Source organism: Pantherophis guttatus, chromosome 4, assembly GCF_059756535.1.
Source record: "Pantherophis guttatus breed Tessera chromosome 4, ASM5975653v1, whole genome shotgun sequence".
NCBI classification, from domain to species: domain Eukaryota; kingdom Metazoa; phylum Chordata; class Lepidosauria; order Squamata; family Colubridae; genus Pantherophis; species Pantherophis guttatus.
The window spans coordinates 38,626,697-38,639,870 of record NC_142066.1 but is presented as its reverse complement, the minus strand read 5'-3'; the positions used below and the strand labels follow the sequence as shown (position 1 = coordinate 38,639,870).

Sequence of the window (13,174 nt, the reverse complement as noted above, 5' to 3'; positions counted from 1 at the left end):
TATTATTTTCTATAGTTCATTTGAGAAATTAAATCCTTTGAGGAGTCCAATCTCATTATTTTTCTATTGCCCTTAGGGATTTAGCTGCTTGAAAATCATTAACTTTTAAAGGGGGGAAAAACTTTCTCAAACAAGGAAAGTCATTTTCAGAAGGATTCAGACCATAATGTTGTAAACAGAAGAAAAACTTGGAGCATGAAAAGTTGTTTAATTTACTCTTGGTCAAATTTATCCTATAAATATAAAATAGAAAGTCAAATGGCTTCCCCACTAACAGTGACATGGAGCAGCCATACTACTTTCCTGGACTGATATACAGGTGGAATGTTGGGTTCAAAATGTCTTCACATATCTTCAAAATATATTTTTATTAAAGCAAGTGAATTGATGTTTGATGCTTTTCAAGGCATATGATGATTCCCCCTAATTGGATAGGCCCATTTCTCATCTTACTGGAAACCACACTCTCAATATAGGTAGTGTGTCAGAGAGCCAAATGTGTTCTAAAGCTTGTTGTGGCCATGTTGAAAGGGTAATAACCAGTTATTTCTGGAAGCTATGGCATTTTTTGCACAAAACTACTTAGTAAAAGCCAGCTGACTGACAAACGGCTAATCTAAGTGATGCCAGTAGATTCACAATGATTCTAAAGAGGCCATCCTCACTATACACTTAGCATTTAACAGGCTACTCCCAGGGTTCTGGTTTGCATCATGATTTTGGTCTCCATTATCTAGGATACTGCTGCTTGACATCCAGCACATCATTTATCACTAAATGGGTGGCTTTCTGAACCTTCTATTTTATTTTTGCTCCCTCCCATTGTTTAGTGAGAGGACCATGACAGCAGTGAGTCAGAAACTCATTCATCTGGAGCAGAAATATCAAGGATACTGTTATTACCTTGATTTTCTTTTAAAAATTTAAGAAATTGAACCTTTTTGGAGCAAGCTCTATTTCTCCTAAATTGTGTCATGGATGAAAAAAGGACACACAATAGTGCAAAATATATCTTGTATATATAGTATATTATACTATACTATAATAGTTGTAGATATACAACTATTGTTCTAGATCCACGATGGCGAACCTGTGGCACGCATGTCCAAAGTGGCATGTGGAGCCATGTTACCTGGCACATGCAGTGTCACCTGTTCCTCTTCCAGGTTTCTGAAGTGCATGCGTGCGTGACAATCAGCTGGCCTTTGAGCATGCACACCGGCCAGCTGATCTGCTCATGCGCATGCACAGCAGTAACCAGAAGACTTGCACATACGTGCACCGGAAACCGGAAGTACCTTATCTGGCACACATATGCTCCCTGGGGAGCTCTTCTTCCTGGTTGCAGCCCTGATGAGCGTGTACACGCAAAATGCTCCCTTTTTGGCACTTGGTGCCCCTCCAATGTGCGTGCGCTCCCTTTTCGTGCGCTCCCTTTCTGTGCTGAAAAGGTTCGCCATCACTGTTCTAGATACTTTTTTGCACTGAGAAAGTCAAAAATGGAAAAAATAAATGGCTCATAGTTTTAATCCAAAAAAATCAAAGAAGATTCCAAGAGTAAAAGCTGCACCCTTTACAAAAGAATGTTTCACCAAAGTGACAGAAAGCCTCTTTCTCTGTCTTATCATCTATCACCACTTCCTTCCTTAATGTTATGATGTATATAATTCCCAAAACTTTTTGAGTGTAGACTCCAAAGTCTTTCCAAAAATTGTCACCAGAATTTTTAAAAAGGGGGAAATGGATCAAATACATAGTGAGCAATCAATCATTCAAGTAATTTAAATCAAATTATTTTTTGTTTTGTTTTGGTAGCACCTATATCTTTGTCTTTGTTGAACTGCACTTTTAGAATACTACTCAAATAATAAATATATCTTTGATTTAGAAGACAGATTTTAGTTATGCTACTTCCATTTATTCATTTTATTCTCTAGGGTTGTATGTTGTTTGGGGATTAAGCTATTAAGAGCCTTTTTTTGGGGGGGGGATGTCATAATTACCAAAGCAAATTTCAAATCGAAAAAAAAAATCAGAGAGAAAGGCATTATAATGCTATAACTTAAAAATAACTTACACAGAAGTGAGTAACTGTAGATATGTCTTCATAAAAAATTAGCTTAATTCAAACCTAGCTAAAAGTTCAAACCTAGCTAAGGAAAGAATTGGATATTCGTTTGTCAGATATTTTAATTCCAGAGTATGGAAATAGATTTATGTGTATATATACCTATACATATTTAATTTTTTAAAAAGTATTTTATAATATGGGGTTCTTTTATATTTTTTTAAACATTCACAGAAGAAATCAAGAATTACAGGCTTCCTAATCATCCAAGAGATATTTATTTTTCTTGATTTTACCCTCTTCCACACTTCTAAGTGATGTAAAAGAGGTGAGTCTCATTACAAGATCATCATTTTTAAAACATTAATTTCACTAGTGGTGTGGGAATAGAAAAAGTTTTATGCAGTGATGAAATCAGTGTTTTCTTTTATTTTACATTGGGGTTTTATGTTTTAAGCATTTGGTTTCAATGGAGATTATATCCTTTCAGTTTTATTTGGCTGTGTATTACTAACTCTCAGAATGTAGTGAGTAAGAAAATGTATTCCAAATCTACATTGTTTTTTAACAAGATCAGGTAAGCTGTCAGAGTATATTTGCCTAAGTCCAAAGATTTAGGCAAACATCCAATGAAATAAATAGGCAGTAAATTCCATGGACAAAAGACTACTGCATATTTTACCATTCATAAAAGTTTTTTTATTAATGCATTAATACAAGAGTATTTAAAACAATTTTGTCTAAAACATTTTCCCCCTTAGTCATGGTATACTTAAATTACTACCATTATATACCTGACTAAGGAGACAGCTTCTTGAAAAAGGTGCCAATTATGATGTTGCTACATAGAGTCATCTACATTTTCATGTTTGTTTTATCATAATAAATAAACGCCTCTCCCAGTATCATATTAATATTGCCAATGTCCCACTCAGATATGTTTTTATAGAGCAACATATCTTGAAGGTAGATTTTGATCTCTTGAACAGTGTCTCTGTTCTTATAGGGCTAGTCAAATGGAGGACATTATTTGCTATGTTCTCCACTAAGTTTCTTCGATTGGTAGCCTATATTGGCAGCTATATAAAACTTTCAAATAAATAAAAATAAATAAAAAATGAGACCAATGACAAATTATTGATGGTAGGTGAATTCAAGGCCTCAGACTTGAGTAATTATTTTCTTGCAGATATGTTTCCTATTATCACTAATTAGATTGCTACATTTGTCATTATTTAAAATTAAAAATAAAGGTTATGTTGTTAATTGTAGCTCTATCATCTCTCTCTCTCTCATATTTATCCTGGTCTTTTTGTAACCGACACTCTTTTATTGCTTTATTGTACTGTTATTTTGCTTTACTGTATTTTATGTTATACTCAATTGTTATGATCAATGGTAAAACATTTTAATAAGTAAATTATTTGTTTGTTTGTTTATTTACTAACATTTTTATGTCTCCGATCTTTCCTATAAGGCAATTCTTATAGTTTAATGCATCAAATTATACTGTGGAAAATATTTATAACTAGATTTTTTTTCATAAAAACATCCTGAAAGTCACCTGGAGAATGCATGAGAAACTGTTGTTAATTAATTTATTAAATAAATTAAGTGTATGTTTTAGACAGTGCAGTGCAGAAGAGAAGTACCAAAAGTCTTGGAACTGTTTCAAGCTTTCTTGGCTCAGTGGGATATTTTTTCAAACATTTTTTTTTTCAAAACCAAAACAGTATCTATAAAATTGCAACATAGGAAGAGAAATAATAATACAAATTTAGGTACGTCCCATGTAAGTATTAAACCAATTAAGCAAGAACAGGAAAAAACTAAATTTTGTATTGCTCTTATTGCTTTCAGTGTAAATAATAATTATTTGGCTAGATTGTCCAAAATTCTTCTAAATATTTTGTATAAAGTATCCAGAATCAAGATGAATTTAACTCAAGAATAATTTATATTTTAAGAATCTATTTTTAAATTTTTAATTCAATAGTTAAATTTATTATACACACACACATATAAATTAAATAAAAATTTAAATATTTAAATTAAATTAAATAATTTAAAGATATATTTTAAGAATAAGAATAAATAAGAATATATTTATTATTTCACATAATTTCTTTCACAATTTTATAGATGAAGTTCTATAATAATACTATATCTTATAATATTATAAAATAATACTATAAGATTATCTTATATTATAAGAAATATTATTATAGCATTATTATAAGATAGTATTACTGTAGTATTATTTCTAAATACTATAGTATTATAGTATTTAAAAATATTATATAGTCTATAGTATTTCTAAAAGTCTTAATTCATTGTACAAATCATATTAATGCTGGACTGCAAAATTATTTTGGGACTACAGCAATATATTACAAATATGAGAAATTTAAATGACACATTGGGTAAATAAAATAATTAAGTATAATGAGAATGTTATATAACAAAAAATGAGAGATAGGAAATTTAAAGGAGATTTGAAGATTGAAATATTCTTACAAAAATAAGTTTGTTAGCCAGATTGAGTCTGAAAATATATTGTAATTTCATTATATATATATATTAAAAATCTATTTTGAATGTTTATTTCTTTTCTCTTAGTATCTAATCCTATAAAATCATCTGGAAGAAATGAAGTGGAAAAATGAAACATTTCAAGTAGAATTCATCCTCCTTGGATTTTCCAGCATGCCAAATATTGAATTGGTTCTATTTCCAATAGTCCTGGTGATGTACTTTGTTACAATGACTGGAAACATCCTTATCATATTTATAGCTATAAAAGATCCAGCCCTTCAGTCACCTATGTACTTCTTCCTAAGGAATTTATCCTTCATTGAGATATGCTTCACTTTAGATACAATCCCCAAAATGTTAGTTAACCTACTGCTGAGAAATAAAACTATCTCCTACACAGGTTGTGCAATTCAAATGTTTTGTTTCTTCTACTTTGGATGTGCTGAGTGTTTCCTCTTAGCTGCCATGTCTTATGACCGTTATGTTGCCATCTGCAACCCATTATACTACGCCAATATTATGAGCAGGCACTTCTGTCTGAAGTTAGTTGGTGGAGTTTGGCTGATTGGTATTCCTGTCTCATTGTTGCAGGCAGCCTGGATCTTCAGCCTTCCATTCTGTGGCACGAAAAAGATTAATCACTTCTTCTGTGATGCCCCTCCTGTGCTGAAGTTAGTCTGTGCGGATACCTCTCTTTTTGAAATGCAAGCCATAGTCTCTACACTTGTATTCCTTATGTTTCCTTTTGTACTGATTTTGATTTCCTACACCCGCATCATCATCACCATCATCACAATGCCTTCAACTGTAGGCAGGCAAAAAGCCTTCTCTACGTGCTCATCTCATCTAATTGTGGTGATATTATTCTATGGAAGTGGGAGCATTGTTTATCTAAGGCCCAATTCCACCTATTCACCAGAACTTAAAAAGATATTATCTCTGTTCTATGCAGTGCTTACTCCCATGCTAAACCCCATTATCTATGCTCTGAGGAACCATGAAGTGAGAGGAGCACTGAGGAGAATTCTAAGACATAAAAGCTTCTCATAGGTTATATCACTTATGCCGACACTTTTCAAAAATAGCCCTGTCTTAGACTTCAGGACTGCTTCATTCTGCTCTGAAAAGACCACTTAGAAACCTATATGGAAGTGGTATATTTTTTTTCTCAGTAGATTTAGCATATTTTGATTGTATCTTTCCATCTTCTTGGTGCACATGAAGGCAAATATATGACAGTTATATATATTTAGAAAGCTAGAATGCTACCAAATGCTTAGAAGAGACTTTCTTTTCACTGACACAGTTCTAAGATCTAGAAGGAAGCAGAATAAGAATGACATGGAGGAGAGCCAGAAAGCCATTGTAAATAAAATAAAGTATAATGATAAATACAAATTTTGATAGCATTCTTAAAAATCCAAAGGATGCTTCACAACAAATTATAAAACATAAAACTGTAAACCATAAAAATGTAATTCTTACGAGTCAAATGTATATATTTTAATACAATTTGAAAAAAAAATGGTTTTTTTCTTTATATTCATTACTGCATAACTGTTTCTATCAAATATACTAAGTAAGAAAATAAATAAATAAACAATATAATATAACAATATAGTAACAACATGTTTCTCATGTTCTTACTCCTTCTCATTGACTATCAGTTTCCTGGAAGAAAGCATCATTAAAATTCATGAATGTTTTTTTTAATTAATATGAACTATGTTTTGTATCTTATTCAGAACAATATCGCATAATGCACAACGCCATAACACATCCAATAAAACTAACTCTTCCAAAAAATCAACTTTTCATTGTTCATATGCTAGTAAGAATTAAAGCCAAAGTGATATTTAATTTATAAACTAAAATTCTTCAGCTTCTTGCAGATTTTTTTTTAATTTTCATTTTTAGGCTAAGAGTTAAAGATGAAAAGTAAGCAGGTCAATATAATGGTAACCCTGGCTAAAAGGGTTAAACATTTAATGGTGAAAATTAATGCAGTTCTTTCTTTGCTGAAGAAAATACAAATTCCCTTGATCCAGACAATACATACTGGGAATAGAAAAATATATAGAAATGCTAATAATAATAAATAATAGTTATGTTATGTTATGTTATGTTATGTTATGTTATATTATGTTATGTTATGTTATGTTATGTTATGTTATGTTATGTTATGTTATAAACTTCATGAAATATGGCAATGGAGAAAAATGTATTATAACTGTTGCTTTATTTTTATTTTAGTTGTTTTCCTGTTGTGTAAAGATCAATTACAATAAACTATTACAGAAAAAATCAAAACAGAAACTAATAGTAGAAGTAATAAAATTTACCACAAACATTTTACCAACAGTATATATCAATATGTGTATTGATTTATAGTAATATATTTGAAATCATAGTGTATGCTCACTTTTTCGATGTGTTACATTCATGTAATTTAAGGTACAAAACAGTTCTTACATCATGTCCACTTCTTTCTAGACAAAAGAGAGAAATGCCTGAAAAAATCAAGCATTCATCCCAGAATTCATACAATATAGCATCAATTAATTTAGAAAACATTCAGATTTATAAAACATAGATTCTCTGCAAAATAATTAGAAACTCTGAAAATATTAAGCATACCAGTGTACTAGGTAAGTAGATAAGGTTGGCTATACATTGTGAATTACATTTTTTAGTAACCTCCAAAAATCTCTTTCTAATTTTACTCCTTTGATATGAAAGTATGACACTTTATTTGTTATCTTTGATAGTCTGAGGTCCGATTCGTATTTTTTTTCTCATGAATGAAGGGAAATATATGTGTCTCAGGATAATGTTGTAGGATCCAATCTGGGTTGGTCCCAGGACCAGAGGTTTTGTCTTCTGAACTTTTGAACTCATGCTGGAGCCTATTCACAGGGAATCTGTGTGCTCTGGGCTATTCTCTGTGTAGTATTTATATTGTGGCTGTTGTATGTAGCCAGACAAAACCTCTGGCTCTAATGACTGACCCAGGTTGTATCCTGCATATTTTTTCTATTTAAATCCCTGATATTATTTCATTGGTTGGTAGAATTCATGAGAAATTCTAGGACTTATAGATGCAAAATATGAGGTCAATATTTATCTAGAAGCTCCACAATTCAGTATATTCTATTAATATTATTTGTGGGTATCTGGATATCTAGAATAAAGTCTTAAATGTAGGTGTATATGTACTGATGATGTTACCAGTTTGCAAGCAAATACATGGAGGTCACCAATAATGCCACATTCAATTTTCTTTTGTGTTTTTTCTGAACAAACCCAACTCTCTTTTGCATAAATTGGAAGGATATATGTTTTTCCAAAGTTATTTTCACTTCTTTCAATATTATTTCTTCACAGCAGATCATACACAATCTAATACTTTGAACCAGCAGGTCTTCCTTCATCCATTTTCCTTTACTAAAAATTTTGGGTAGCTGAAAATCATACTTAGAGGACGGATTGTAAACTACTCTAGAATGCATTAATATGGTCTATTAAAAATCATTTTATAAACATCTGTAACTGGGATGATCTTATCACTAAGAAGAACAAGATGGCTATTTTTGATAGAACTTGACCCTTGCACTTATAGAATAGGATAGGATAGGATAAATATATTTGACCAGTTGTGATTGGACACACAAGGAATTTATCTCCACTGCACAAGCTCTTATTGTAAATACAAACAAGGTAATATTATATTATAACATATCATAATGATATTATTATTGTTATTGTTATTGTTATTGTTGTTGTTGTTGTTATTGTTATTATTATTATTATTATTATTATTATTATTATTATTATTATTATTATTATTATTTGAATTTATATACCGCCCTTCTCCCCGAAGGGACTTAGGGCGGTGAACAGCCAAAAATTAAAATAACATACAATATAAAAGTTAAGATAACTAAAAATAAATTAAATTAATCAGCCTCCCAATTTAAAAACCCAAGCTATACAATTAAAAACTAACCCATAAAACCTATTCAGGCCAGGCTGGCTTGCTGAAATAAAGGGCCTTACGGAAAGTGTGGAAATCCGGGATCAGCCATATTCCAGGAGGTAGCTCGTTCCAGAGGGCGGGTGCTCCCACAGAGAAGGCTCTCCCCCTGGGGGTCGCCAGCCAACATTGCTTGACCAACGGCACCCTGAGGAGACCCTCTCTGTGAGAGCGTATTGGCCGGTGGGAGGTTATCAGTAGCAGAAGGTGGTCTCGTAAATAACCTGGCCCTAAGCCATGGAGTGCTTTAAAGGTGAGAACCAACACCTTGAAGCGCACCCGGAAGACCACCGGGAGCCAGTGCAGCTCGCGCAGGAGAGGTGTTATATGGGAGCACCATGTCGCTCCTGTAATCACCCGCGCAGCCGCATTCTGGACCAGTTGGAGCCTCTGGGTGCTCCTCAAGGGGAGCCCCATGTAGAGAGTGTTGCAGTAGTCCAGGCGAGAAGTGATGAGAGCATGAGTGACTGTGCATAAGGAATCCCGACTCAGAAAGGGGAGCAACCGGCGTATCAGGCAAACCTGATAAAAAGCCCCCCTGGCCACGGCCATCATGTGCTCTTCTAAAGACAGCAATGTGTCCAGGAGGACACCCAAGTTGTGAGCCCCCTCTGTGGGGGTCAATGACTCGCCCCCAATAGCCAGCGATGGCACCAGCTGGCTATATCGGGATGCCAGCATCCACAGCCACTTGGTCTTGGAAGGGTTGAGTCGAAGCCTGTTTCTCCCCATCCAGACCCACACGGCCTCCAGACACTGGGACATCACTTCAAGGGCATCGTTGGGGTGGTTTGCGGTGGAGATGTACAGCTGAGTGTCATCAGCGTACAGATGGCACCACACCCCAAATCCACGGATGATCTCACCCAGCGGCTTCACATAAATGTTGAACAGGAATGGCGAGAAGACCGACCCTTATGGCACCCCACAAACAAGGCACCTTGAGGTCGACCTCTGCCCCCCTGCCAACACAGACTCCGACCGGTCGGAGACATAGGAGGAGAACCACCACAATACGGTGCCTCCCACCCACAATCCCTCCAGCCGGTGCAGCATGATACCATGGTTGATGGTATCAAAAGCCGCTGAGAGATCTAATAGGACCAGAACAGAGGACCCTGTCCCGAGCCCTCCAGAGATCATCAACCAACGCGACCAATGCCGTTTCCATGCTGTACCCAGGCCTGAATCCGGACTGGCACGGGTCTAGATAGACGGTTTCATCCAGGTACTGCGGGAGCTGTTGTGCAACCACACTCTCAACAACCTTCGCAATAAAGCGAAGGTTGGAGACAGGACGGTAGTTAGCCATAACAGCCAGGTCCAGAGAAGGCTTCTTAAGGAGAGGCCTCATCACCACCTCTTTCAAGGCAGGTGGCAGGAAACCCTCCCCCAGAGAAGCATTTATGGAGCCAGCTTCGCATAACCTCCCAGGTAGCCAGTACCAGCCAGGAGGGACACGGGTCCAGTAAACATGTGGTTGCGTTTAACCTCCCCAGAATCCTGTCCATGTCCTTAGGAGTCATAGGATCAAACTCATCCCAGATAACATTCTCAAGACCCACCTCAGCCACCCTGCTGGAATCTACCCAGTCAGAGTCCAGTCAGAATGATATCATATATCATATCATATTTACTGTATTTTTTGGAGTATAAGATGCACTTTTCCCCCTAAAGGAGGCTGAAAATTTGGGTGCATCTTATACTTCTATACACCTGCCAGCCCGCACCCTTCAGCCTCTGCACATTCTCTTCCTTGCTGCAGAGATTGCTACAATGGCTTGCATTTTTTGGTTCCACACCTTGCATTTTCAGCCTCCAAATGCTCTGTTTGAGAGCTGTTCAAGGCTGCAGGGATCACCAAAGGACATTGCCACTGATTGCCACCCCTGCACATCACGTTTTAGGCCTCTGCAGCAGTGGTGGTTTCAAAAATGTTTGCTACCGGTTTGGTGGGTGTGGCTAGGTGGAGGGCCATGTGTGGTCAACTTGACATCACTCATGCCCACTGCCACTCAGTCACATGACTCCCCTACCTAGCCATGCCCACAGGAAAAGGTAACAAAATTTTTGGAATTTCCACCTATCTACTCCTGCCCTCCCTTCATAAGTCATCCCTGTTTCCCCTCCATTAGCAGTCTTGGCCCTAGCCATGCTTCCTCCTCCACAACTGCCTCTTTGTTCAGACTGCTTACCTTCCATGGCGGCTGGTCCAGAGTCCGGAACACAAGCTGACCAGAATTTTCGACAGCCCCTAGCCAGCTGCCACTGCTGGAAAGCAGCTGGCAAAGAAGCCTCTTTGAGAGCCACTTTGTGGCTGCAGCAGCTGGCCGCAAGCCACCAAAAAATACTAGACATTGTGGAAAAAGCTGCTGCCATCACCACCATGTTCTTCGCACATGTACATCTCATTGGACTTGCAAGGCAATGGGATGTGTGTGTGCAAAGAACACAGGGGAGACAAACATGGCGGGGGAGGTGAGCAAGTAGTGACCAGGGGACTGGTTTGGGGGCATGGCCAGTCGGCATCACTAGTGGTTCGGCAATCTTGGCCAAATTTCTGTCAATGGTTCGTGCGAACTGGTGCAAACCGGCTGAATACTAACTCTGCTCTGTAGGCCCCGTTTTTGGCCTCTGTGCATCATGTTTTTGGGGTGGCAATCAGCAGCGATGTGCTTTGGTGATCCCCACAGCCTTTAACGGCTCTCAAATGGAGCATTTGGAGGCTGAAAACAGGAGGTGCATAGCTTAAAATGGCAACTCAGAACAGCTGCTGCCTTGTCTTATGTCTTCCGCACTTCACCTGCTTGACTCACTGGAGCTCCCTCTGATGATCAGCTGTGCTTTTGAAGCTGCTTATCAGCCCCAACAAGAGAGAGAGAGAGAGTGCTCTCATAACCAGTGAATTAATGTGCTGAAGCTGACCAGGCTAAGGATGCTAGCCAGATAGACCTGGTAGATAGAGGCAGAATTTTTTCTGTATTTTCCCAAAAACTAAGGTGCATCTTATACTCCAAAAAATACTACAATATATCATTATATTATTTTATTATTTAAAAAGGTATCATTTATTATATATTTTTTCCACATCCAGTTCTCCACAGTCTCCAGGCACTGGGACAAAACATTACCAGCATCACTTAATATGTCATGGCCAGAGATTTATAAGCATTCTGATGACACCTCACCAGTAGTGGGTGGCTACCGGTTCTACCCAGATTGGCAAACCAGTAGTGGCAGTGGTGGGAGGCTCCGCCCACCCATTCCAGATACTTCTGTGCATGCGCAGAAGCTTTGTGCATGCGCGCAAGCACTTGCCCACTCATGAGAAACCAGTAGCGATAGTTTGGAACCCACTACTCCACCTCACCCTATGGCAACAAATGATCTCATGTAGATGTTAAACAGGAATGAAAAGTGTACCAGTCTCTCTCACACCCCACATAATGGTATCCACAGATGGGGCCTTTCACTCCCCATCAATATTAACTGGTACCGAAGACAAATATTAGGCAAACAGCAGATGTTAATAATCATGTAGCTACCTTAATATCTCACCAGTTTCCTGGACTCTACAGGCCTCATGGCCCACCAGGTTTTGAGAGACTAAAATATTAAGATTCTAAGGTGAAAAATCAAGAAGTAGTTTTCTTTATTTTGATTCTAATGAAATCCAACTGATAAACCTATAATACAGTATATGATTATTCTTAATGTGTCCAAGAGGGAGAAATTCAAATAATAATATCAGTTCAAAATATGGAGCTATCCACCTGCACATTGAAAATGTATATTGAGCTGTATTTCTAGAAGCTTTTGTAAGGTCCCAAAATACACTTGAGTCACCAGAATGCCAAAGAGAGAGACTCAAGACGAGGCTTGCAAAAAAAAACCCAACAGATTTTATTTATGGCCAAAAACAAAATACTGAGTGGAACTATATCCAGAACATACAGATACAATGCATGCGAGGAGATAGCCACACCTTGGGGAAGGTATGGTGTCCTTTTATACCCTCAGAGACGTCAGTTTAGTACCCAACTCTGGTCTCCCAATTCAGGCCCGTGCATTCCTTGTTGCCCTGCAAGAGGGAATAGAAACTTCCCAATTAGTCATCTTGAGCATTTCTTTGTTTACTCAATTGGCCACTTTGACCTCCTGGCCCTGGAAAGTAGGAGTCTATCCAGATCAACATAAATTAAGACTGAGGTGTAAATTATCTCTTGGAGATATGTACTATGCTCTTAGATGCACAAGAAAAAACAGGGAGAAGATTGATATGGGTTCAGGTCAAATGGCAGGGACATATGTTTGACAAATACCAAATACATTACAGGCCTAATAACAGAATATGTTTGTTACAGGAGATACAAATACAAAGGCATATATGTATTACAGGAACCTAATGGTTACAGAATCTAGTATACCAGTATATCATATCCTAGTATTATTTATTATATTTCTACAGGTAAGCCCCATTAACTATAAAACTGTACATTATTGCATATCTTTCAAACACATGGTAAAAACTTATTTTT

The 13,174-nt window shown here is 36.8% G+C and overlaps 1 protein-coding gene across 1 annotated transcript; it reads left to right on the top strand.

Annotated features, from left to right (window-relative positions):
* The first annotated feature begins 2,300 nt into the window (after positions 1–2,300).
* On the top strand, positions 2,301–5,760 carry LOC117669025 (olfactory receptor 10A7-like). Its single transcript, XM_060693645.2, has 2 exons — positions 2,301–2,396; positions 4,688–5,760. The coding sequence occupies exon 2, from the start codon at positions 4,718–4,720 to the stop codon at positions 5,651–5,653; it is 936 nt and encodes a 311-aa protein (XP_060549628.2). The 5' UTR covers positions 2,301–2,396; positions 4,688–4,717; the 3' UTR covers positions 5,654–5,760.
* The last annotated feature ends 7,414 nt before the right edge of the window (positions 5,761–13,174 follow it).

What these genes read in the sequence shown, in the direction of transcription:
- LOC117669025 (XM_060693645.2), top strand. Translation starts at nt 4,718, where the DNA reads ATGAAGTGGAAAAATGAAACATTTCAAGTAGAATTCATCCTCCTTGGA.